The sequence below is a fragment of the Drosophila subpulchrella genome, chromosome 2L (assembly GCF_014743375.2).
Source record: "Drosophila subpulchrella strain 33 F10 #4 breed RU33 chromosome 2L, RU_Dsub_v1.1 Primary Assembly, whole genome shotgun sequence".
NCBI lineage: Eukaryota > Metazoa > Arthropoda > Insecta > Diptera > Drosophilidae > Drosophila > Drosophila subpulchrella.
This window is the reverse complement of record NC_050610.1, coordinates 23,485,685-23,511,574: the sequence shown is the minus strand read 5'-3', so window position 1 is coordinate 23,511,574 and position 25,890 is coordinate 23,485,685. Positions and strand designations below refer to the sequence as shown.

General features: G+C 41.8%; 4 protein-coding genes across 5 annotated transcripts; all 4 read left to right on the top strand.

Annotated features, from left to right (window-relative positions):
* Window positions 1–3,648: 3,648 nt before the first annotated feature.
* On the top strand, window positions 3,649–4,738 carry LOC119547555 (putative gustatory receptor 59d). Its single transcript, XM_037854455.1, has 3 exons — window positions 3,649–4,276; window positions 4,484–4,649; window positions 4,720–4,738. The coding sequence occupies exons 1-3, from the start codon at window positions 3,649–3,651 to the stop codon at window positions 4,736–4,738; spliced, it is 813 nt and encodes a 270-aa protein (XP_037710383.1).
* Window positions 4,739–8,710: 3,972 nt separating this feature from the next.
* On the top strand, window positions 8,711–14,481 carry LOC119547151 (zinc finger and SCAN domain-containing protein 21). Its single transcript, XM_037853870.1, has 6 exons — window positions 8,711–8,919; window positions 9,134–9,363; window positions 9,437–9,728; window positions 9,941–10,755; window positions 10,822–11,859; window positions 13,499–14,481. The coding sequence occupies exons 5-6, from the start codon at window positions 10,864–10,866 to the stop codon at window positions 14,315–14,317; spliced, it is 1,815 nt and encodes a 604-aa protein (XP_037709798.1). The 5' UTR covers window positions 8,711–8,919; window positions 9,134–9,363; window positions 9,437–9,728; window positions 9,941–10,755; window positions 10,822–10,863; the 3' UTR covers window positions 14,318–14,481.
* Window positions 14,482–14,861: 380 nt separating this feature from the next.
* Window positions 14,862–15,769, top strand: LOC119547300 (V-type proton ATPase 16 kDa proteolipid subunit). 2 transcript variants are annotated; one of them, XM_037854090.1, is made up of 2 exons: window positions 14,862–15,000; window positions 15,053–15,769. In XM_037854090.1, exon 2 carries the CDS (start codon window positions 15,084–15,086, stop codon window positions 15,657–15,659), a length of 576 nt encoding a protein of 191 aa, XP_037710018.1. In that variant the 5' UTR covers window positions 14,862–15,000; window positions 15,053–15,083; the 3' UTR covers window positions 15,660–15,769. The 2 variants fall into 2 exon arrangements, with proteins under 2 accessions (XP_037710018.1, XP_037710019.1); XM_037854091.1 differs by having other exon boundaries at window positions 14,983–15,000; window positions 15,060–15,769.
* Window positions 15,770–16,148: 379 nt separating this feature from the next.
* Window positions 16,149–20,972, top strand: LOC119547064 (protein shuttle craft). The gene is made up of 5 exons (XM_037853747.1): window positions 16,149–16,888; window positions 17,206–18,593; window positions 18,932–20,005; window positions 20,070–20,421; window positions 20,480–20,972. The coding sequence occupies exons 1-5, from the start codon at window positions 16,550–16,552 to the stop codon at window positions 20,579–20,581; spliced, it is 3,255 nt and encodes a 1,084-aa protein (XP_037709675.1). The 5' UTR covers window positions 16,149–16,549; the 3' UTR covers window positions 20,582–20,972.
* Window positions 20,973–25,890: the final 4,918 nt, after the last annotated feature.

Genomic DNA, 25,890 nt, shown 5'->3' with positions numbered 1-25,890 from the left:
TTTTTAAAGATATTCTTAGCTTGAATGGATCCAATTTACTGTATTTTATTTAACTAGTAAATTGTATTTGGCGTTATTAGTAAAAACATTTTTATAACGTTCCTATATGCATTGCTCTTTAAGGGGTATTGTCGTATTCAAAACAATTTTTGTATTGTCATATTAAAATGTATTATGAGATCTATAAAAAGTGTACTTCTGACCTTTAAGATCCTATTATATTAAACAAGTTTTCAGAACAATGTAATAAATAAATAATGTTATACTCCTAAGGTAGAAAATGATTCCTTTATAAATTAATATTATAAAAGAATATGTAAAACTGTTCTTTATGTGCAAAAAAATAACGTTTTTTATTTCGTTCCCAAAGTTATACTTGATTTTGTTCCTATACCATATAATAGAAATCGAAAAAAGAAGATGCCTTACATTCACATTTAAGAAAGTGTGGGTCATAAATGCACTTCACATTGGGGACAGCTTTAGTTCCGGCTACTCAAGCGGCAAAAACGTATTAAATAACTAAGTCAAATAACAGAACCATAAAAGAGACCTCAAGACAACCGCTTGGCGGAGTTCAAGATGGGTGTTAATCAATTATACGTCACTGGAAATTCGGAATTCGAAACTCGATGAGTGCCACAATGGCCCAGCTTTGTGCCCAAACAGACCATGGCTGTGTTTTTGGTCCAGAGAAACGGTAGCTTTTCGATCAAATGAAATATTGCTACACAATATTCGAATATATGCTTTGTTTTTTTAGTTTTATTGGGATGCTAATAAAAACGTCGATTGCATTGTTCGCTCAAGAGACGGCCGTAAAACATGAATAAATAAATTTGAGACTCGTGACATTTGTAAAATATTTTAGCGGCCCAATAAACCCAATTTCACAGCTGCTAGTGCGAACACACTTCGACCACCATCGACTTTTGAAAAAAGATATATGTATTCCAAACGATAAGTGCCGGTTAATTGCGGCAAAGGCTCGAAGATCGAAGAATGACGCAGGACTGCGATTTTATAGTGGCTTTTTGTCGGTTCCGCATTTTTTGAGCCAGGCGCCCGCTGATTGATGGCGAAAATGTAACCGTCACCGGCTACATATGAGGAGCAGCGACTTAAAAGAAACTGACTGACAGACAGATCTCGGCTCCTCCGGATGTGGAGCCGTGAGGATGTTGACGTTTAACTGTGTCGCTAATTGGGCGGTTTTATCTGGCTTTTTGTTGGTCCAGTCCCCTCGTGCCAGTCGTCCACCTCCCCAACCTTTTGACAAATGACAATCAGCCGTGAGACATGGCCATCCATGTCCGCCAGACAGAAGTTGACTTCCTCTAGAGGTTCGCGATGCCAGGTCTAGCGGTTCAATAGGAATGTAGGTCGCATTAAACAGCACTAATTGATGTCGAAACGCTTTAGACTCATAGCATTAGCTGTTTTAGCTCATTAAAATTGCAAAGTAAATGTGTTTTATTGGAAAAAAACGGGCTATAACGGTCAAGGGATTTGGCATTTCGAAGCGAAAAATTTATTAAATAGTCTGAAGTAATAACATTCATAAACCATTATTAAGGAATTAATAGTTAGAATTCTTTTAAAAGTTTTTTTAATCTTTTAAACCATAAAAGAAAGTAATAACATTGATCATAAAAGGCGTATTCCTAAATATCATTACAAGGTTATAGCTTAACATTTTTAAATTGAAATATTTTGCACAGACAAATTTGTTTTCAATGTGGTTTACTTATTAGTTTTTCAAACGATAATTCCCGACGGAGCCTTTTTATACGATTTAAACAACAAATATAACTAGAATTTTGCCCTTACTTGTTGAGGAACTGATTTAATCCAAAACATATAATTTACTTATCCCGAATAGTAAACCCCTCATTCAGAAAACACCTCTAAATTGAAGAAGTTGTTTTTTTTAAGTATTCTAGGCTTACATCAGGTCGAGTTTTGGTTAGTTGTGCTTACGGGAATTTTATTTAGTGTTAATTTTTTTTTTTAAGTTTTAAAGACAAAGTGTATAAGTAATTATGTCCTTCAACTTACTTCAGGAATCCTTTCCATTCACTTCTGAACTACTTACCTAACTTATTCATACGAACTTCTACAAAGAATTTGCGACTGCATATTTCACTAAGCGATTTCCAGAAATAACCAAAAGCAAAAACCTTTTCCTTTCATTAAGCTGTGGCCTCCTTTGAGCCCGGCTCTCTTATGATTGACATAAAAATGCTTAAAGTTTACCTTAAAACAATGATAGAAATGTCGACTAGATGCCAGCGCCCGACTTCAGAGTCACTTTTGCTCAGAGACGTGGTGTTCGTCTGGGGTCTATAACCCAGAGTTATCCAGCACCTGCTGTTGTGCTGTCCCCAGTCTGGTTCATTACACGAAATCTCGGCTTCTGGGTAAAACATTTTTTAATAAATATTATAAAATGGGAGCTGTCGGTGGCGGTAAGAAAAGAAAAAAAAAAACAAACACCTTACAGCAAAAATCGTTTACAAGAAAAACAATTAAACAAAAAAGACAAAAGCGCTGACTGAGAAACGCAGTTAAAGACCCTAAAAAATGTCAACTGTTTTTGTGTTTTTTTATGCCGCTTTTGGAAGCTGCTGTCGTCTGTGATTCCAAGTTGGATTCGGATTCAATCCCCATCCAACCTGGCATCCATGGGCTACACAGACCGAAACCGAGTTGGAGTGGCCTCCTGGCCAGGCGGTCCAGGCCTGTCATAAAACAATTAAGTTTAATTTTGTCACCGTGCCTGGGTCTGGGCCCCAAGTAGCACCCATATCCCAGTCTCAGTCGCAGTCTCTTGGCAATTAACGCATGTTTCATAGTTGTTATTGTCGTTGTTGCCCAGGTAATTGTGCACCTGTTGCCGCCTTTTGTTACAGGCGATGAGGTGGAGGGACCACATCTAAACAGTCTACTACTATGATTTTTCATTGAAAAATCCTCCTCTATATAAATACATAAGGCTGTAAGGCATCACAATAAGGTATACTTGTCCAGTTATTACTTATTATTTGAGAACTTAACTCTTGCGATTCAAAATCAAATTAGAGTCCGTTAAAATTCCATCCATTCTATTCGATATTCTATTCAATTTTATAGTATTCTTAGGGTTACTGCTTCATATCAAAAATAATTATAATCAATGTTTTTGATACCATTTAAATTATCGTTTTTCCTTGATTTTTATTTAAGTATTACACTTCTAGATTTCCCCTTTAGAGATGCTCAAGAAACGATCAAATATGGACGTCCGCTTAATCTACAAATTCGATCTGCATGCACATTTCTTAAAACAATGGCAAAAGTTAAAAATCGATAGTTCAAAAAATACATTGCTGTATCGATTTACCAAGTTAGTAATAAGTGATCCAAAAACAAATTACTTTAAAGGATCGGTCTTATCTCCTCTCTTGGGAAAACAAACCCACCACAACTATCCAATCCTGAATCCGTCCCTACTAAGTCGATAAATTAGGTGGGTTCTGATGACACGATATCATTTTTTAATTTAGGCAATCAGTCACACATGTCAGAAATTCTGACTCAGTTCTGACAGAGTCCGACAATTGGATAAACCAGTGAGAACTCTCCTAAGGCAATGTTCAGTATAACACAATGGTGGACTTATTCAAATGGTGTTTATCCTATTCGTATTTTATTGGACGCCTAACTGGCATGGTAAACTTTGAGATCGATTTTAAAACGGGTCGAGCTCAAGTTACCACTCGAGCTTCAATAAGTGCAGTCTGCTCTAACCTAGTTATTTTCATCATGCTGACTGTCTATGTGCTCAACGTACGTGAAATAGTGAAAACTTGGGAGTTGCCGAACCGTCTTCAGGAGGACGTGCTAATAATTCTATCATTTTTTCGCATAATGTGCATTTTCCTGACTTTAGCCAGTCGGTGGTGGAAACGTGAGGAATTTATGCAGGTCTTCGACGCGTTCTGTCGTCAGTACAGTCCGGAGATACTCCCGTACTGCCGGAGAAGGGTCCTTTTCAAGATTTTCTGCGCCACAATGGTGGATACTGTGCATATTGTGATCACTATGCTTATGATGCGGAAGCTGCCAACTTTTTCCATGGTCTTTGGCACATGGGGCCTCTTTAGCACGACAGTCATTGTACATGTGATCATTATGCAGTACTATATGGCCATGGCGAGTGTTCGGGGGCGATATATCCTCCTGAACAAAGAGCTGCAAGCGCTTATATCAGAAACTCAATCCCTGAATCCCAACCGTATTGGGGTTTTTATAACAACATGTTGCAGCCTTGCTGATCGCTTTGAGAAAATAGCTAACTCCCAATCTGATTTACAAGCGTTCATTGATCGATTGACTAGAATCTACGAAGTTCAGGTTGCCTCCTTGATCATCGCTTACTATTTACATCTGGTGGCGAACTTATATTTCATATTAAGCTTAATTAAATATAATTTTATGTCAGTGATGTCCCCCGAGTTCGTAATGCTTATTTACACTAGTCTTATTGTACTCTACTTCGTGGATTTCTCGATGAACGGCTCCAATATAGTTGGCCTGCTGGATATTCACGAGGAGATGCTCCAACTGCTAAGTCAGCGGACATTATTTCAACCAGGTTTGGATCAGAGGTTAGAGGCAGTAGTAAGTAACACAAAATGAGAACATTTATGATATTGAAGTTTATGTTTACTTTTCCAGATCGATGGCTTCACTCTGAACCTGGCCCGAAATCCATTTAGGTTTCGATATCTTGGGTTATTTAAAATTGATCGATTTGAAATTTTTGCAATGTTTAATTCCCTTTTGGGCCACACGATACTTCTGATTCAAATTGACATTGAAGATCTGTTAAGTACTCAGTAAATTCGTAGATTGTATTTATTCTTAATCCAACAGTTTTCATTCATTGTGTAATAAGGAATTGTCAGGTAGCTTACCTCGACAAGCCCAAGTATAAATACCCTTGTAGAACTTATGTTTTCAAGTGTGACTCAATATTTTAAATATAATAATAAAGCGAAATAAAGTAAAGGTCTTGAAATAAAATAATTCAAATCGTTGCTTTGTTATCAGCTAAATGATATGGTCCCTTTAACAACATAAAATGAACCCATTTCAATCATGAAAATAAAAGGTAAGGCTTCTTCTTTAATTAATATTTATTTTAAGAACTCGGGAAATTTGAAAGATGCCTTAACCTCGACTTCCAAGAGCTCCTGTTTAGCTAGCATTTCCAGTTAATTTTGGTTTGTGCTAACATTTAACATAGTAAAGCCAATGATTGCTTAGATCTTCTTTCCCCAGGGGGAAAGACTTCCTAACAATATCTCGGTGCAACTGCGGCCGCCTATTAACTTTTTATGATCCTTTTTTAGTTGGGTGTTTTTTATCATTTGTTGATAATAATTATGGTCATTTGTGATAATTGTGGGCTATTGTGTCATGTCTTGCAGGAGCCAGAGTTTTATTTCTCTCTTTTTTCGTTTGTCTTGACGCGCACTTTAGTAATAATTGTCATTAAGATAATTAGTTGACTGGTGTGGTATGCCGCTTGGCCCCTGGTCTTTGCAAGAGTTTTCAGTTTATTAAATGAAAAGCTATGACGAAACACGGAGGCAGTGGCGATCCAAAGATTTACGATGCCAGATTAGACAGCGTTTAGCCTGAGAAAAGTGAAAATCCTTTTCGGAAAAGGCCGTAAAACGTGGGCCACCAACGTACCCACAGATCGTAAAAGTGGTAGAAACGATTTGGTAATGCCCCTTTAATTGTGTGAAAATTGAGGAAATTATGAAACAGATCATCACTCTTCTACAAGATTCATTCCGAGAATCGCCAAAATGGAGGAGGCAACTAAGAAAGAGGCAAGACAACTTCCTGATGGATGGCAATTTGAAAGCCATAAATCGCGATTGAAATGCTCGTTCATCTTATCGCGATTGAGCCGAGCACCACCCAAATAGTTTCCACAAAGAACTCTCATAATTAAACTATGCAAATTTCGCACTCTCCGTTCGTCGGCGCCATCAAAGTCGGGCAATAAACCACCAAACCAAGTCAAGTCTATATATATAGTTTGCTTTTTTAGCAGCTAGTGGCTTTGACTGATTTTGGGCGTATTCCTTTCAGCAGATATAGCAGATATAGAGACTTGTTAACCTGTCACATCGTTAAAGATTTGATTGATTTTGCTCAGGAAGCCGAAAACATCTGGGCGGTCGCCGAGAGATCTTAATGAGAAAATAATGTATTGCATTTAAATGTGTGGCGGGACCACTAAAGTTTACTGCGAAAAAATATTTGCTTTGTTGTTGAGAGCTTGCACTGAAAGAAATCATTTAAGGGTCAAAGATTATTTGGACTTAAATTTGGCCTTTTGCCTTTATTACCTATAGATTGCCCTAAAATATACTGAACCTTTAAGAATGAGCTGATGGTAAACCAAAATTAAAAATTTAACGTGCATTATAAAACTACAACAAAATTGGATTTCTGTTTTTCTTTTATTTTTGAGCTAGTTTATACACTAGTTTTAATATTTTAAAGAAAAATCTATGTACGTTTTGGACAATTTTTTTGGGTCCTTAAAGGTCATCCTGGTGTTTTCAATGATGTTTTTGAGCCTTAACCGAGATGTTGAAGACGTAACTTAATATTCGTAAGCAGCTTGTATCCTTTGCTTATTAAATCCCTTTTTCTTCCAGTGTTTTCTAGTCTAATCTATGCTCAAATTTGTAGTTAATCGTTCAATTTCGAACACACACGAGCAACAACAACGGCACAACAAACAACCTGTTTGCGTTGGCGACAACTTTGCATTCCCCCTGACGAAGAAACATTTATTCCCCGTTGGGTTTGGTTTTGTGATTTGAACTTGGTTTGTTGTTTCTCTGAAAGATTTATCACTATTCTCCACACAATTTCTCAATAAGCAGAGCGGTCAGCGCTCTCGCTCGCACCCTCGATCGCCATCCCGCTCACCCATTGGATTCCAATGAAATGTGTTTTCGAATAAAAATGGTCCATGCGATGCGATCGAATTTAAATTGAAAAATTTGATTTTAATTCTTGCATTTGAAATGTGTTTTCATTAACATAATTAACGTCCGATTAAATGTTTAGTATCGCCCTCCCTCTCACTTTCCGCCTTTGTCCCCCTCTATAAGGTCTACTTGTTTGTTTTCGTTTGAATTGGTGTAAAAATAAAATAAATTACACTTTAAGAGCAAAGAAAGTTCCCTTAGAAGACGTTGACAGCTATTCGTCAGTCCATTAAATTTGGGTTTTTTTCAGGTGGGTTCGTGTTTTTTAGGATGCATTAAAAGTCAAATGATCTCGGGCGTGTTCGTTTCTTCACTTTCGTGAGTTCTTCGATCTGGGGGGTCCATTGGGGGGACTCAAGATGTTAAACAGGGTCGTCAAAGACGGGGTCGAGGGGCCTCCCCCCTTGATTTATGTTTGTGGCTCATTTATATTGAAATTTGATATATTCGAGCGCACGCGGTTCATTTTGCAAAAGCCGCCGTCTCCACTTCGTATTTTATATTCGAATTAATTGAAATGATTGTGATCTACAACATCGCATTCGTATATATAGTATAGCCACTTTGGGATCTGTATATATATAGGCGTGCATACATATATAATTCATGAACATCTACTCTCCTTTGTCTCTGTCTCGTTTTCAGCGAACTTTTATTCCATCCATATAAATTATATCTGGGGTAGACAATAGTATAACACCTCCTAAATGCTGTTGTTAGGGCTTAAGTTAAGTTTTATTGCCGTGGCCTGACAAATACATAAATGTTGTAGGGCGCTTAGATCATTTTTGGGTTTTATAGGTGGGCGTTGCTTTAGAATTGGCAACAGATTTTTGACATATCTTTGGGGCTGTATAGATGCCGATAAAGCAAAATATTTGCTAGAGATTTCTTCATTAAGTTTCAAATATTATCATTTCGGCCCCAAATGTTGGAAATAGATATATAATATTATAAAATTGATATATATACAATATTCTCTTAATTCCTAGCTATGTATTTTCCGGTCCTATACATTTTTAGCTCAAAGTAAAAACTTTAAAACTTAATATCGCACTTTATTTTCACCTTGAGAAATCAGCAACCCCAAAAAGGTCGTTCAATCTTAATGCCAAAATGTTGGGCCCACCATCGCTGGAAATAAGCTTGGCAAATCAACACATTTGTCAAGCTACACATAACAAGGCGCTGAGGAGAGGGTCTTGAGATCCAAAGACCCCAGAGAACAAAAGTCGAACCAACTAAGGCAATTAAACGGAATCCGAAAGGAGGAGAGCCCAGAGGGGAAATCCACTGGCAATGTTGATCACCCGCTGACAGAAAATCACTTGGCAACGCGGCTGATCATTAACCGATAACACATGACATTAAAGAGGCTCACAAAGAAGTTTTAAACGCACACAAAATAAGATAAATGCCGACCACCCCAAACCCCAATGAGGAGTTTACCCGGCCAGTCGACCGAAGTCAGAATCCCGACAATAACGAGCGGAAAATTAATAGTGTGAACAAAGAAGAAGAATCGGGAATGGGGGATCGGCTTAAGATCTGGGCATCTGAGATAGGTATCAGCTTACATTGGAGCCGGCCCCATATAACGACGACAGTAGTAAGGAGTTGGAAATTTGTCAAAATGTCAACGGGTGAAACAGTTTTGGAGCGGCTGGGGATTCACTGGGATTTTCGGATGGGTTGGATCGGGGAACTTTGCATGGGGCAACCACGTAGCTTTTGTAAAACAAACCATTAGCAGCTAATAAACATTAGTCATGCGACAAAGCAACAAAGTCTCCTGGAGACTGAAGACTGGAGTTTGGAGTTTGGAGCTTGGAGTCTGGAGAGGTCCGATGATTTAGTGAGTGTAATTAAAACTTAAGTTTCCTTCGCTTCGCATATGTAAATAATCTGGCGGAATTCCACGAAACGCCAACCGAACCGAAAAACGAAATACGAAAAAAGAGTTTTTCAACTAAGGTTGAACAAGTTTTGTGGTGTTGTAGACTGTTCTCCACCCGGTCCCTCATATATATAATTATAATGAATCGCCTGTTTAATCGAAATTTATGCAGATCGTGGGTAACCAAAGCAGGCAGCGCGTGTTGACAGTCAAACCATTATCAATCACTGGGCTAGAGGATACTTAGGTAGTTGGCCACTGTTCTTGGGGGTCTATAAGGTGGCTCCCCTGATAAAATCGTTTTGTAAGTGATCGTGGACAAATCGTGTACAAGATTGTGCCATGGAGACCATTAGAAACTCTATTCGGTAATTGGCAATTAAGAGCGGTACCCTCGTCCTTGTGAGTCAGAAAAGCACCTCCATTTCACCGGATCCCATGTAGCTGTAAATGTATACCACTTCATTTGTTTCAGGAGCTTCTCTGAATTCTGGTTGTGTGTCACCATCTTACCATCCACCTCTGCGGATCCTCAGAGTCCTCGACTGGGATCCCTCGTTATTTATGAGCGTTTCGGCCAATCACAAATCACCGGGCTTCGAGCATTTTGTTTTGCACATTTTTATAGTCGCTACTGATGCTATGCAAGTCGAAGAAGTTAACCTGGTTTGATTTGCAATGGGGGCTGGATTTAATGGGCAGGTTTTCAAGGAAGGAGGTCCAGTTATGGGGAGATGCTGGACTTAAAATAATAATTTTTATTGGTTGTAAGTATTAATGTCATTTTAAGGACAACCAAGTCAATAAATATTTGTATCTATTATAGAAATCATTATAGGAATATTAGATCATTCAGTTTATATTTTAGGATTTTCTAAAGATTCTATGTTCTATATTATTATTTAGTATTTACGAAATATTGCATAAATAAGTACAAACTTTAAATATGTTTTACAAACAAATATTCTATATTTTAAAGGGAGAAGGATCCTAACTTACGTTCATGGAGATTCGAAAAGAGGTTACTAGAGATCCACCGACTTTGGACCGTTATCAGTCCCACTTAATACCGTTTTTTATATCCTCAAGAAAAATATCTGACATCCTATTCCCCGATTCGGACATTCCAAGCGGTTATGTCATCCAGTCCATACCATAGCTTCACTTCCTTCCCACACTCACACAAATCTTAGAGAAACACTGCCGTGACGAACCGAGTCACCTCGAAAGATGATCGCTGCGCATGCGCATAACCGTAAGATTCACACATGCCTGGGAATCGGAATCGGGCGAGGATGAGGATGTGGATGTGGATGTGGATGTGCGCTGGATGCGGATGAGAATGTGAATGTGAATGTGGATGAGGAACAAGAGAAATACATTTTGAAAATTTAACGATGCGCACATTTTATTACCGCAATTAATTACAAAAACAACGCGGCCAAAACGAAATCTTAGTCACTTTATCAGGAGAGGACCAGGCAACGCAAGAAGAAAGAAAGAGAGAAGAGCGGGGCGAAAGAGAGATGCCAGCGATCTGAGGGAAGCGATAAGCCTTATGATAGATGTGACTAGTAGAACGCTACTACCAAATGGTTCTGGGCCTGCAGATTGCAGCTCCTCTCGTAATTGGAGGCGCGACAGTTTGTCTCCAGCAGTCAAACTTGGTTAATTGGAGAGTCTCAGAGAGAGAGGGATCGGAAGAAACCTGTTTCTCGACCAATTAAATTCGAGAGCGGGAGCGCAAGTCTGGCTTTAGGCCCGGCCAAAAGACGATGACGGCCCACAGCAGCCGTGAGTCCAAGACATTTCGAGTTCCGACGCGTAACGCGACAGTTCCCCTGCGAAACTTCTCCGTAGATAACGAAAATACCCATCCAAAACGGTAGCCCCCAGCGGTCTATGAGTGATTCTTCGGCGCGTAGAAGAATGGGTTTCAAGCACGCCATGCTGCAGCGCAGTTACGATCTCTCGCCCTCGCCGGCACGCACTTCGCCCACCCACAATGGAGTCCAGAATTTGGGAGCTGGCCCCCAGATCCAGCCGGTTCAGGTCACCGACTTTAGTATAAGTAAAATCCTGGGAAAGGATCGCAAGCCAGCTCAGGATACGAGCACGAGTATACTGGATCTCTCCAAGAGCAGCAGTCTTAGTGTAAGAACTGCTCCAACTGGAGGAACTGGAACTGGACCTGGAACTGGGTTAACCATGCCTACTCCCTATGGAGGCTACTCCATGTTGCCTCCTGATTTGGTGGCCATGGCCAATGCCACCAAGTTTTATGCCCAGTTCTTCCCGCACTTACTACCCGCCTATGCGGCTGCTGCAGCGGCTGCAGGATTGAGTACCCCACCCACATCGCCCTATCAACAGCAGCATCATCATCAGCAGACTTTACCGAATCAGCAGAAACGCTTCTTTGCCCCCTATGTGATCAATGGTCAGGCTCAGACCCCTCAACAACCACTCATCCGGCCAAAGAGCACCGCCTGCACTCGACCAGATTGCCTGGAGTGCTTGGATTACTACCAAAGATTGCAGGCCGGAGGTGGATACAAGCAGACCACGCCCCTAATCTCACCCGCCGCCTCCTCTGTCAGCAGTTCCAGTGGTTCCGTGCGACCCGTCAGGGATCTGATCATGAGTGCCGCCGGAGGATCCGCCGCCGGCACAAACATCTCACTGACCACCGTTACCAATCTGAGTCTAAGTTCGGTTCAGTCTTCAACCGTCGGAATGATGCCCAAATTGGCCGGAGGAGGACTAGTGACCACAGCCGTCGGCAGTAATAGTGGAGGAATGGGAGGTATCGCTGGCTATAATCCAACATCCCCCGAGGAGATCAGCTACAAGTGCAGGATTTGCGAGAAGGTCTTCGGATGCTCCGAAACTCTGCAGGTTAGATTCTTGTTTTAATAAATCAATCATTTTAATTTTAACATAAAAAAAAGGCTTGAAAAAAAGGATTAAGTAAAGTTGATTTCCATTTTCATTACAATAGAGTGTTTAGTTTCAGAACATATTCCCTAAATAAAGAAAAAAATATTAAAATAAATAAAAAAGTAGTAAAATAATATAATAAATTATTTAGGTCCTACTAAGATACTACTTTTAGTTTAAAGGATTAGAAAATAATTTTAAAGTCTTTAAGAAATAACTAAAATCTTTTCGATACTTTTCTATTCTGCTAACAAATTGTTAGCAAACTACATTTTATGTCTTATATGTATTCATGATATTTTCTTGTAGGCTTATAAATTACAAATTGAATTCAAATTCATAAGTACTAACATTCAAGCTTTATGTACCTACACACAAACTATTATGAATGACAAATTGATTATACTTAACCGTTTAACAACTGGTTTGAAAATATTTATCGCAATGTGAAACGAGATTATGGGAAACATTTAATGGATTACTGCCGATCTGCATTGTTCACACCAGTTTAAGTATTATTAATGCTATTGCATTTAAGCATTTTAAAAAACAGAATTCCTTTCAAGCCAAAATGTATTGCAAGAACACCATTAACCTTTCATATAGCCGTACATCAAATGAAATATCGTTCACCCAGTCCTCAAAGTCAAAAGACATACGAGATCCTCCCAAAACGGGTTTCTTAGCCAACCGAGATACCATCTGGAATAGGGCGGGGCTTGAAAAACGGAGAAACAGAGATCCAATGGGAGGGCGGAGCTCCGAAGAGAAAGATTTAATATCCGATTGGAGTGGGGCAGAGAGCAGCGGAGAATCGAGTGCCTTATGCAAATCATATCTCGAAAACGGTCCGCTCAAAATGGAGTCGGCCAAAAACAGAAGCCGGGCTTTAAACTGGTTTTACGCATGGGTGCAGCTACCAGATACGTTAGAAAGAGAGGGTCAAGCAAGCGAGAGGCCTTTACAAAATGGCCACGAAGAGAAAGAACAACAACTTCAGTTGCCAACTCAAAAAAAATATATGTTTTAATATATTATTTAATTTTTTAAAAACTTTTGCAAGCCCTAAATAATTCTAAAACAAATACATTTTAAGTTTTTTTGAAATTCTCAGTTCATTTTTAATTAGCTACTACTCTGCATATCTTATTTTTTTAACAAAGCCTAGATTCAAACTTAAATATTTTATTCTCTGACCAACTTTACTAATTTATAAATGGCTATTATTTTAAACATGGTTAGTTCGATTTATGTATGTATAACTCAAGCTATAACATTTTTTACTGGCAAACAAAAACATCACTCTGTTTCAAAAGTTAGTCAAGATCGATTATATTTCTTACAATCTAGATTGCGTCGGTTTGCTTGTCTACTTTTACGTTTTAAGAAAAAAATATCGAACATATTTTAGTCCCAAAAAACAAACTCAAGAGTAATTTTGTCTCTATTTCGAGAACGATTCTTCTCTAATAGGTGAGAAGGCGATTTCTCAAGTCTAGAACATTTGATTTTGGCTTTATCCCAATCTAAATTTAATATTTAATCTCAATATTTAAATAAAAATAATTAATTTGTACTATTTTTCCTTACTTTTTAGGCTCACGAAAAGACGCACAAATCGCCGCGTTACGAGTGTGCGGATTGCGGAAAGGGCTTCTCGCAGCTGCGGAACTACAAGTACCATTTGTCAGTTCACCGGGGAACCAAGGAGTTTGCGGCCGAGTGTCCCGAGTGCGGCAAGACGTTCAACGATAAGGGATATCTGAGTAGCCACCTGAAGATCCATCGGAATCGCAAGGAGTACGAGTGTCCGTACTGCCCAAAATCCTTCAACCAGCGAGTGGCCTTCAATATGCACGTCCGTATTCACACTGGAGTAAAACCACACAAATGCAACGAGTGTGGAAAAAGGTTTTCTAGGAAAATGCTCCTAAAACAGCACATGAGAACACATAGTGGGGAGAAACCCTATCAGTGCTCCGTGTGCGGAAAATCCTTTGCCGATCGCAGCAACATGACCCTGCACCATCGCCTCCATTCGGGAATCAAGCCTTTTAGCTGCCCCCTGTGCCCCAAGGCCTTCACCAAGAAGCACCACCTGAAGACCCACCTGAACTACCACACTGGTTGCAAACCCTATGTCTGTCCACATCCCAATTGCAATCAGGCCTTCACCCAGTCGAGCAATATGCGAACCCATGCCAAAAAGTGCCAGTACCGTCCGCTGGATGGAGTTACAACATCCGTACTTCCGGCTCCTGGAAAGGGTCCTCAACAGATACCTCCCTCCACTTTGGCTATGGCCATGGCTCCAACCTTTGCGATGCCACCACCACCTGGACCTCTATCTCTGCCACCTGGACCCCCGCAACCGCCCACTCAGCAAACCCTGCTCAGCAACCTCAGGACATTCTGAATCGAAGGATCGTCTTCTTCGTAACCCCCAAGCAGTATCTACCAAAATTGTAGCACTTACCAAGCATAGTTCTTCCATTGTTGTTTTTCATATTAGGTTTAATGTCAATAATCCCTAAGCGAGATTTGTTAAATAAAAAATGTTGTCACAAATAGTAAAAATTATAATATATAATTTTTTTTTTACCTAAAAATATTTGTTTTCCATAAATCAATTTAAGAAAATAATTAAAATTCATTAATTTAAACAAAATTGTCAATGGGTTATAAATTTAAATTCCGTGACTCTTAAAAAATGTATTAAACAGCTAGAAATTTATATTTTTATAAAAAAAAATATTGAAATTGTTGAATATTTTAAAAGTCAATCTTGCCTTAACATTTATTTAGTAATAACTTAAGAATTAATAGAATAAGTCTATAACAAATATACAAAAATACATAGTATTTAATTTTTTTTCGTCATCATGGTTGCAGATTTGTAGTTGACAAATGATAGTTTTTTGAAAACCAAAGTAAAATCGTATATAAATCTACTGAAATAGTTAATTATTTGAACTTTATTTTTTTAAATTTACTTGCCATCTAGTAAGCAATGAGATTTTATTAATGCCAGACTGCTGGCTTTAGATTCATAAATTTAGAATCCACTGAAGCAATATATAGAAGAGCTTTATCTTTCAAGTAAATATAACTGTTTTGTTTTTATAACTTTACAAATCTTTTCTTGTTTAAGTTCGTAGTTACCAGCATATAAATCTAAGAAAATGGAAGGTGTACCTTCAACGAAAAATGGAACGGGTTCTCTTGACCTGATGGGGCTCATTGAGGGCATGCAGCTAAAGGAGACAAGCGTGTCTGCTTTGACACTGGATCGCCATCCACCTTATGCACCATTCTATGGGGTGATGGGCGTCGTTTTTTCCAGTGTGCTGACTTCTGCTGGAGCGGCTTATGGAACTGCTGTTTCCGGAACCGGAATCGCAGCCACGGCCGTAATGCGTCCGGAATTGGTGATGAAGTCGATTATTCCGGTGATTATGGCGGGAATCATTGCCATCTATGGCCTGGTGGTATCCGTTCTTCTCTCCGGCGAACTGGGACCCTCTATCAAGTATTCGCTGCCCACTGGATATGTTCACCTGGCCGCCGGTCTGTCCGTGGGATTCGCCGGACTGGCTGCCGGATATGCCGTGGGTGAGGTGGGCGACGTTGGAGTGCGACACATCGCCCAACAGCCACGCCTCTTCATCGGCATGATTCTGATCCTGATCTTTGCCGAGGTTCTGGGACTCTACGGCCTGATCATCGGTATATATTTGTACACGGTGAACATCAAATAATAAATAAGTGTTTCTTCTAAACTTAAAAAAGCGAACACAAAATAAGAAACATTGTATAAATTTGCACACGGTGAACATCAAATAATAAATAAGTGTTTCTTCAAACTTAAGAAAACGATCACAAAATAAGAAACATTGTAAGTTTTTAAATTGTTGAGAATAATTTAAGTCCATTCTTTTATTTCCCTTAAAACTTCGTTAAAATATAAAAGTAAACTAAAGTTAAATTGTACAAAAATTAAAAAATTAATCAAAATACCTTCTCTTTATCTGTCATTTCAATAAATTTGGCTTTGCAATTGAATAAATTTGCTAGGATGTGCATTTTAAACGTACATTTAATTTTAACAATTTTTTGAATAATAGCCAATATTGCCAGATAGTTATTGCTGGTTAGCCGTAGCGGAGACTTCATCCCGACATTTATCGACATCTTATCGCTTATCGACATCAGACCATTGCCGTGAATCGATTTCAGGTGGTGCAGGCATCGATGTTTCTATCGGTGTTTCTCCACCACTAGAAGAAATTTGTTAGCAATTATTAAATTTAAGCGAAAATACGCAGAAAGCGCCTTAAAACCAGTTAAGAAGTGCCCGCGCACACAGGCGGCGTGGCGACCAGTTGACCGGCAATAGGCATCCGCCCAATCCGATCGATCAAAGCTTTCGGTTCGTTAAATTTCGCCATTGGGCTCAATTTCATCACTGCACACGTGTCTGGAGCTTTGCTGACCATCGGACTACTCCTCCGTGGGTTGCGGTCAATCCCGGAGTTGAGCTGGGAAATGCCCAGCAGTCGGAGGCGGGCAAGCACAGACCGAGACCTCTCCGGCGGAAAAGTGAAGGCAGGACCACCGGAAGGAGCAGCAGCTCAGCACCGGACTTCCCATGGCTGAGTACTGGCAACAGTTGACCAATGGCGGCGGAGGAGCAGGACAGGGCAATGAGTCACCTGCCCTGGCCGCCGCCTGCAATGGAGGTCACGAAGCGCCCGGAGTGGGTGGCCACAACAGCGCCCACGGCAACAACAACTATGTGAACTTCAATCAGTTCATTATGCAGCACAATCTGGGCGGAGGAGCGTCCCCCAATGCCGGAGGCACCATGCAACATCCTCTGGGCAGCAGTGGCAGCAACAGCAACAGCAACTACTCCGTCGGCGGCGGCGGAGGAGCCTTCGGACTGAATCCACCAGCAGCAGCAACAAACTCTAACAACTTTGCGAATGTGAGTCATCGTGCTTTCATACATTTCAAAATGACAGGCGGGGCATTTATTAATTAAGACATTTCCTACCCTATGAGGTAGATTTAATCTTGATCAGCCTCAATGGAAAATGAGATAAAGATATGTCCGTTGTTTCTATGCGATTTGCACGCCCAGTTCAAGTGATAGTCGTACTTTAAAAATCATCTTTGCTTGATTTTGTAATTTAAAGGTTTTAAATCGATAAAAAGATTATTATTTTGATTATTACCGCCTTATCCTTACTATTATTATTGTCATTATCCTTCTGAATAAAATAAATCCCTTTCTTTCAACAGTTTTACTCGCAGCCCATATTCCCATCGTATCAAAATGGCGATGGCATCGCTAGCGCCGCCTTTACAAACAGCTATGAATCGGGCCATCCGAGCAGCAGCAGCAATTTTTCGAGTCTTTACACACCGTTTGGCATGAATCCGTTCGACTTCAGCGCTTCCAAGCTGCAGGCCTCGGCGCCCGAATTCGTGCCCAGTCTGGCCAAGCTGAGTCTAGATGAGACTCCGGCCGCCACGACAAATGGGAACAGCACTGCCAGCCAAGAGACTGCCATAAATGAGCCGAGACCCAGGACTCTGCAGGCCGAGGGAGCAGCTGAAAGAGGAGGCAACAACCACCGCTCGAACCACAACTACGAAAGGGAGCGGGACAGGGATTCGAGACCCGGCAGCACGCGTCAGCAGCGACGCTCTGACTATCGCGACGAGCGGGAGGATCGAAGGGAGAGAGAGGACCGCTACGAGCGAAACGATCGCAGGAGGCCGCAGAAGCAGCAACGCTACGACAATCATCGCAGCAACAAGCGCAGGGATGACTGGAATCGAAACAGGGACCGCATCAACGGTTTTCCTCGGGCCGTTGATGATCTGGACACGAGCAACGAGAGTGCCCAACCGTCACCCGAGAAGCAGTCGCAACAGCAGCAGATATCCCCACGCAGGGCTCCGCCGCCGCCAGCACCGGATAACGAGAAGCTATCGCAGCGGGAGAAACTGATTCGCGACATCGAACAGCGCCGACTGGAGTGCCTGGTGTGTGTGGAGTCTATCAAGGCGCATCAGCCGACCTGGTCGTGCCAGAACTGCTACCACTTACTCCACCTTAAGTGCACCATCACTTGGGCGAGCAGCTCCAAGTCCGATGTGGGATGGCGTTGTCCTGCTTGTCAGAATGTGCTGCAGGACCTGCCCCGGGAGTATCTCTGCTTCTGCGGAAAGCTGAAGAACCCGCCGGTGTCGCGGACCGAGTTGGCCCACAGTTGTGGCGAGGTCTGCTGCCGCATAGAGGGATGCAGCCACGCCTGCACTCTGCTCTGTCACCCGGGTCCCTGTCCGCCGTGCCAGGCCAACGTGGTGCGCAGCTGTGGCTGTGGACGCAGCTCCAAGACGATGCAATGCGCCATGAAGGAGGAGCTCCTATGTGGCGAGATCTGTGACAAGCCGCTTAACTGCGGCGAGCATCGCTGCCGGGCAGAGTGCCACTCGGGCAAGTGCGCCGCGTGTCCCGAGCAGGTGGAGCAGCACTGCCACTGCGGCAAGCAGGAGCGACAGGTGCAGTGCACGCGCGAGAGCCAGGATAAGCGTAGCTATTCCTGCAAGGAGAGCTGCGGCAAGCCGCTACCCTGCGGCAATCACAAGTGCAAGGACTCCTGTCATGCGGGCAGCTGCAGGTGAGAATATACATAAGGTTTAGATCTTGTTTAAACTTAACAAAATTGGTAAATAAGGGTTCGTATATTTATAAATCAAAATTGTTATGTTCGTAAAACTTAAAAAAAATCTAAAACCTTCCCTTTTTGCGGACAATATACGTTTTTCTTGATTCCTCAGAAATGTGCATTAAACATGTCTTTAAAAATAACAAAAAACCCTCTCGAACTTGAGCACCAACGTTTATATCAGTCAATTGAATGCAAAAATATTCAAAGTTCATGGGGCTAGCTTTCTCTATACCTAGCTTTGTGCGATAAAATAAAGCCCATTAAACTGATGACTCCTTCTCTTTCAGACCCTGTAAGCTCAGTCCCGAGCAGATAACCAGTTGTCCTTGTGGCAAGATGCCAATACCGGCTGCTCAGCGTTCTAGCTGCCTTGATCCCATCCCCACTTGCGAGGGCATCTGCTCCAGGACGCTACGCTGCGGAAAGCCGGCTCATCCGCATCAGTGCGGCAGCAAGTGCCACCTGGGCCAGTGTCCCCCGTGTCCCAAGCAGACGGCGGTGAAGTGTCGTTGCGGCCACATGGACCAGATGATCAAATGCCGGCAGCTTTCCAGCCGGGCGGACGATGCTCGCTGCAAGCGTCGTTGCACCAAGAAGCGCAGCTGCGGCAAGCACAAGTGCAATGCCGAGTGCTGCATCGACATAGACCACGCTTGTCCGCTGCCCTGTAACCGAACCTTGAGTTGCGGCAAGCACAAGTGCGATCAGCCGTGCCATCGTGGCAATTGTCCGCCATGCTATCGTAGCAGCTTCGAGGAGCTCTACTGCGAGTGTGGCGCTGAAGTGATTTATCCGCCGGTGCCATGCGGCACCAAGAAGCCAATCTGTAAGCGTCCTTGCTCGCGCTCCCATCCCTGCGAGCATCCGCCTCAACACAACTGCCATTCGGCGGCCACCTGTCCGCCCTGCATGATGTTCACCACGAAGTTCTGCCACGGCAACCACGAGCAGCGCAAAACCATTCCCTGCTCGCAGCCCAACTTCAGCTGCGGCCTGGCCTGTGGCAAGCCGTTGCCCTGTGGTCGCCACAAGTGCATCAAGCCATGCCACGAAGGCGCCTGTCAGTCAGCCGGCGAGATTTGTCGCCAGAGCTGTACTAAGCCGCGATCAAACTGTGGTCACAAGTGTGCGGCCGCTTGTCACGAGGGAGCCTGTCCGGAAACGCCTTGCAAGGAGCTGGTGGAGGTGCAGTGCGAGTGCGGCCACCGGAAGCAGAGCCGCAGCTGCCAGGAGCTGGCCAGGGAGCACAGTCGCATAGCCACCGCTCAGCTGGCCTCTTCCATGGCGGAAATGTCTCGCGGAAATTACATGGAGCTTAGCGAAATCTTGGCACCAGCCAAGGCTAACAAGTCTAATAGAACGTGAGTGGTCTTAGTCCTTAATGATATATAGAATAATATGATTACTGATATTATTAACCTCCAGTCTGGATTGCAACGATGAATGCCGTTTGCTGGAGAGGAATCGTCGTCTGGCTGTGGCCTTGTCCTCAGGAAATCCCGATACAAAGCAAAAAACCCTGACCAAGTACTCGGAATTCGTACGTGGCTTCGCAAAGAGAAACCCGGCGCTGACCAAGAGCGTTTACGAGACGCTGACTGATTTGGTGAAGCTGGCCAAGGAGAGCAAGCAGCGCTCGAGGAGCCACTCCTTCCCCACGATGAACCGCGAGAAGAGGCAGCTAGTGCACGAGCTGTGCGAGATATTTGGCATAGAGTCGGTCTCCTACGACAAGGAGCCCAATCGCAATGTCGTGGCTACGGCCCACAAGGAAAGGGTAAGTTGAACTTAATGAATCTTGTTTACATGTACTCACTTGGTTTATTTACACGCAGTGCTGGTTTCCTGCTACGAGCATCATGGAGGTGCTGGCACGCGAGTCCGGACAACGCCGGGTTCCGGTGCCCAGTAACAACGCCTGGGGCTTGAAGAAATAGAGCTGATATTTGTATACAGAGATATTCTATATGTTTAATCGTTGGCGCTGGAAAACAACACTTTATAATGGATGCTGAGGGTGCGAAGGAAGCAGAGGAAGGAGCCTGGATGAATCATTGATCGGATGCGCTGCGAGGACAATACACCATTGCCGTTATCACGTATATTTTGTAAATTATAACGAATGTTAGTTGAACCCTAGAACGCTAAATGTTGAATACTGAATGGAGTGAACTGGATGCGCAGGCACAAATATGAAGAATGCTGTTAACCAATCTGTTGTACGATGAATTTATCCAAAATTGAAACCTTCTGACCACGTTGCATCTAATTAAATAAAAAGAAGTAGATCAGAGGGATAAATAAACGAGTAAATAGAGCAGAGGGCAATTATGGAGTTTAATTAAATTATGGGTTTTGGATAATAACATACAAAGTTTTATAAATTAAAGAATCTGTGATCAATCTAACTTGTTTACGAGTACCAAAAGAACCGAACTCCTTATTTTTTAATTTTTTTTAAAATGACATCCTGATATTGTAGCAAACAGCTTTAGTGAGCTAGACAATTAATATTATGTTGCATCAATAAGCTTTTAGCAGTTCAAAGTTAGTGCTGCAAGACGCTAATATATAACGCTCGATGTTTTAAAAAATATTACTTATGAGGAGATAGGATCTAAAAAGTTTTAGAATTTTAAATGATAATATAAAAAGAATATATAGGACATATTAAGTGGGTCTCGCCATTAGATGATTAAGATGGCAGAGCAGGGAAATTAACCCAGAAGGTGCTCCAGGGATATCCACCTTCCTCGTAGTCGAGGAAACTAGAAAATACCCCCTGGAACTGCCCAGAAACCCAGCTCGTTTCCATCTCGTTTCGGGCTATGGGCACACGCTTCTAATTTGTTGCCATTGCCGTTGCCATTTTCACGAAAAACAATAAGCGGCGCCTGGGGAATAATGCCAAAATAAAGATGAAATGTTACGACAAGTCAGAGTGGCGGGGGATTCCCCGGGATCTGGATGCGAATGAGACGTACTCACGCACTCACCGGAACGCCATGGATGAGGATGCGGGCCTGCGAAGGCAAAAGGCAAGTCGTATATGAATATAGACCTGACATAATGAGCAGCCTATAAGCGAAATGGCCCCTCAGCCTCTCAAGATGTGTGCGTAATTTGAATTTAGTCTGCCGGGGAGTTTATTAACAAATACAAAGAAATCCGGGCGTTGCGGGGGCTGAAATGAGCGAAAAAGAAAGAACGCCTTCAAGGAGAAACGGGCTCATAGGATGGGTATTCGGGGTCTTGGGTTCGGGGTAGGGGGAAAATAATTCCAGGGAGATTAAATTGTGGTTGGCATCTTCGGGCTGGGGCTTTTGGCCAAAAGCCCGCGAGATTTCCAAGGGGGAAAGAGTTCATTTTGGGTCAATTGTAACCACTGAAAGTGCGTGTGTGCGGTGGGTTGTACGCTATATATGTATATATACAATGTGTGTAATTTTAATTATGTGTTATGGCAAGAAAAAAAATAACACAAGCGGAATGGCAAATGTGTATGCATGTGCCATCATCGAATGATACTTGAGCTCTCCAGCATTCCTGCAATTACGAAATTAATGCAGTTATTTATTTTAAATTTAAATTTTAAACCAACACGAAATTTTTAATTGTTTGAAATTACTTTTTGCGGTTAGATAAGTGTGGATTTAAATTATTCCCGTAAGCCGACTTTGATGGTGTGTTTAAATATGGGCTGTTATCATTAGCTGTCAATTTTGAGTGGTAATGAAATAAAACCAATTAAATCGTTGTGGGTGTTATCTACGACTGTGAGAATGTGAAAGGTTTAACATATTTAAATTACAAATTGCAGTGCATTTAATTTTACTTAATAAGAAATTGCCACTGTAAGGGTTTTGATTGCAAATTGATTTATGATATTTAACCGGACCCAAAATTTTATAGGCTTGTATAATTATAATTAGGGCACATTCGAAACATGTAACATAAATGCATTATTCAATTGCAATTATTTATGGTCTGTGGCAAAAGCTTCTCGTTTTTCTCCGGATTATTATTGAGAAAGTAATGGTTGGGTTGCCCACATTGGTAGTCCCACATTCAGGCACTCCTCGAATATGAACTTTGGCATTTTCGCAAGCCCAAAAAATAGTAACTTGACAAACATTTGATGCTCATTTGTGACATTTGTCCTGGACGAACTTTCATACATCTATGCATATAACATATGCAGTGGCAGGTAATATGAAAGCTGTCCTTAAAATATTCATTAAGTCTGAGTGCAGTGGCTGAAATTATGCCTGCGTGTGGCCCCTGGCATAGTATGTACACCTCTCTTTTCCCCCCAAAAGAATGTCCTGCGTCCTGCGAGCACGTGACCCCGAGCGAAAAAGACTGGGGCGACCGCAGAATTCATTTCTAGAGGGCTAGAGGACTGAAACGATGGGTGCGGAGGGCTGGGCCGGCGAGTCGCTTTCAATTTGCGCATTTTGGCATTTTTAAAAATGCATTAAAGGAGCAGCCTCATCCACAGACCCCATCAAGGAGCACAAATAACGTGCCCGAAAAGATCTGCAGACAGCACAGAGAGAAGGCGAAAAGAAAAAGTTGCGATGAAAGCGCGAAAATTACTTCCTAAATAGCCGCCTGACTGCCTGCCAAGACTTCTCGGCAAAAGGCGGCTCTTAGGAGGGGGAGTTTCGGAGAAAATGGCCTCCACGACGACGACCATGTCCTGGGCTCAATAAAGGAGTCACAGGCACACTAGCACACATAGGTACGCTATGCAAAAAGGGCAGGGAGTTGGGAGCCAGGAGCCAGGAGACAGGACCTAGGAGACAGGAGACAGGAAGAGGTCACAGGCAGACTCGAATTCAAATTGCAAATTCGCCGCAGATTTTTTATGCACTTTTCCCTAGCCAAAATTAAGCCAAGCGAACGCTGCGCTCCGGAACGATTTCCAGACGGGTTCCAAGACCAGGAACAGGACTACAGCCAAGGGCAGGATCGGGACGAGGACCAGGACGAGGATGAGGCCGAGTAAGAGGACGACATTGCTGACGTTTTGACAGCGAAATAAAAAAAGAAATAGACTGCAACAGGAATGGTAATGGAGGGCGGGAGTTCGAGGCAGGGAGGCCCAACTGAATGCAAATATTATCGTATCTGTATACGAAGACAGGGCTGCGCGGGAATATCGGGGTAATCGCGGAGAGAAACTACACGGGGAAAATCTTAGAGAACTAGAAGGTTTCTAAAGGTTCTTCTAAAGGTTGTAAAAATTATATAGGAAATGAATTTTTAGCTTTGTCTTAGGGGAAAATTGTCTGAAAATAATATGATATGAAATATTATGTTTATTATGATTATATTAATCATGATGATGAAATAAATGTTATGTAAGGAACAAAATTCTTAATCTGATGAGAAAAAAGATTAATGTATTTTGATTCATCTGATCTTAACTTTCTGAAAATATTTATAAGTTAATATCATTTAATGACTTGGATTTAAAATTTGTATTATTAGAAGATTATGATTTGATGCTAACATATATTGATATATAATTATTAGATCAATATATCATTTTCCCACAACCCACTAATATTATTTCCCAGTGCCTGAGAATTGCAGGAAAAAGGGAAAAATCCCCTTGAACGAGTACGACGACGAGTCTCGTCTTTCTATAAGACCTTTTCTATAGCGAAAAGGTGACAAACTGGTCGAGCCACTTGTGAGTGGTGGGGGAGTGGGTACTGCGAAGGCCCTGCAGAGATATTACCCCCGAAACCCAAACCTAAACCCAACCCCAACCCACCGCCTATCTGTCGCTGCTACCGCTACCCACTTTAGACCCCCTTCCGCCTTCCAACTAAATGCATTTCGGTTTTTATTCATATTTTATTCAAATGTGGCAACCAAAATGGCACAAACACTGCGCAGTTATTTATGTAATTCGTTCTTTTTTCCTGCTGCCATCCTTGTTGCACCAGAGATGCAATAGGAGAACTTGGAAATGAACCAAATACGAAGTACGTAAATTTTTCCAGCAGGAGAAGACAATTTGGTGGGTCACCAAACCAATTCCTGTCATTTGAATTTAGCATTCAAGGTAAAACGATAATTTGTACCAAGAAAAAATCGATTTATGGGTTGACGTTATATACCCTTGTGTAAGACAATTTACGGATATGGTAAATTTATTAAAAACCTTAAAACAAAGTAGATTCTTTTATCAAAATATAGAAAATGAATGCTAGGAAAATAATACAATGTCTTAAATTTGGCTTAAGAGCACCGAAAATATTAATTTTAATACACATTTCTGTAAAACATTTAAGAGATATAGTAAGAAATCTCAAAATACACTTGAGTCATATTTAAAAATATAACAAATTTTCTTAAATTTTTTAAATTTTTAAAACAAATTCCTAATATCAAAACAAATTTAATGGTGATGCAGCTGAACTAGTTTTATATTCGCTAGACAAATACCATATCTAATATCTAATTGCCATTATTTAAAAATCTTCAAAATGTCCTGTAAAGGGGAGTACTCAGTTGGCATTTCAAAAATGTCTCCGAGTTATGTAAGTATTTATTTCTTGATCACTTTAGCGAAAGGGCAGGGGGCAGATGGAATTTTATAATTCCCATTGTTCAAGGCTGTGGGGTCGTTCTGATGGGTTGCTTATAAATAAAGCCACGAGACATCAGCTTGCCATGAATTGCATTTTCGCTCATCTGTTTCTCCACTGGTTCTGCTCTTTTTTCCAACCAATATTCCGTAGCTGCCTCGCCTGACGAAGCCTTTGCCTTTTTGCCATAAACTTGTCATCATTTTAATATTGGCAGCTTATAAAGCCACGATAGATGGGAGGTGGAAAGCTGGATGGGTGGGTTCTTCAGACCCGATTCGAACCGTAGAAAATGGAAGCGGAGCGGGACGTCGACCCAAAGCCAATGTCAAGCCAAGTCAAGACAAGCCAACTCAGCAGCGGATTATCTGCGACAGGAGCATGGAGAGCGTCGACACGGCTGGTGGGTGGGTGGAAGGTCACAGGATGTGGGGTTGGGGGGTTGGCCTTACAGGACCCCTGCCCCAGAACAGGTCTATCTAGCCAGCTAGCTAGTTTGTGTGTTGCTGAAATTCACTGTAAAATACAATTTCCCGCTTTTATAGCTCATTTCCAACAACATTTGCTTAGCCGCCGTCACCAGCATCGTCTATGGGAAAACAATTTTTATTGCATTTCACTGGCAATAAGGAAAATGAGCG

Coding starts and splice junctions, on each gene's coding strand:
- LOC119547064 (XM_037853747.1), top strand. CDS start 16,550: ATGGCTGAGTACTGGCAACAGTTGACCAATGGCGGCGGAGGAGCAGGA. Junction 20,006..20,069: donor GCTAACAAGTCTAATAGAAC/GTGAGTGGTCTT, acceptor ATTAACCTCCAG/TCTGGATTGCAACGATGAAT. Junction 20,422..20,479: donor CTACGGCCCACAAGGAAAGG/GTAAGTTGAACT, acceptor ATTTACACGCAG/TGCTGGTTTCCTGCTACGAG.
- LOC119547555 (XM_037854455.1), top strand. CDS start 3,649: ATGGTGGACTTATTCAAATGGTGTTTATCCTATTCGTATTTTATTGGA. Junction 4,277..4,483: donor TCAATCCCTGAATCCCAACC/GTATTGGGGTTT, acceptor ATTTTATGTCAG/TGATGTCCCCCGAGTTCGTA.
- LOC119547300 (XM_037854090.1), top strand. CDS start 15,084: ATGGAAGGTGTACCTTCAACGAAAAATGGAACGGGTTCTCTTGACCTG.
- LOC119547151 (XM_037853870.1), top strand. CDS start 10,864: ATGAGTGATTCTTCGGCGCGTAGAAGAATGGGTTTCAAGCACGCCATG. Junction 11,860..13,498: donor GATGCTCCGAAACTCTGCAG/GTTAGATTCTTG, acceptor CTTACTTTTTAG/GCTCACGAAAAGACGCACAA.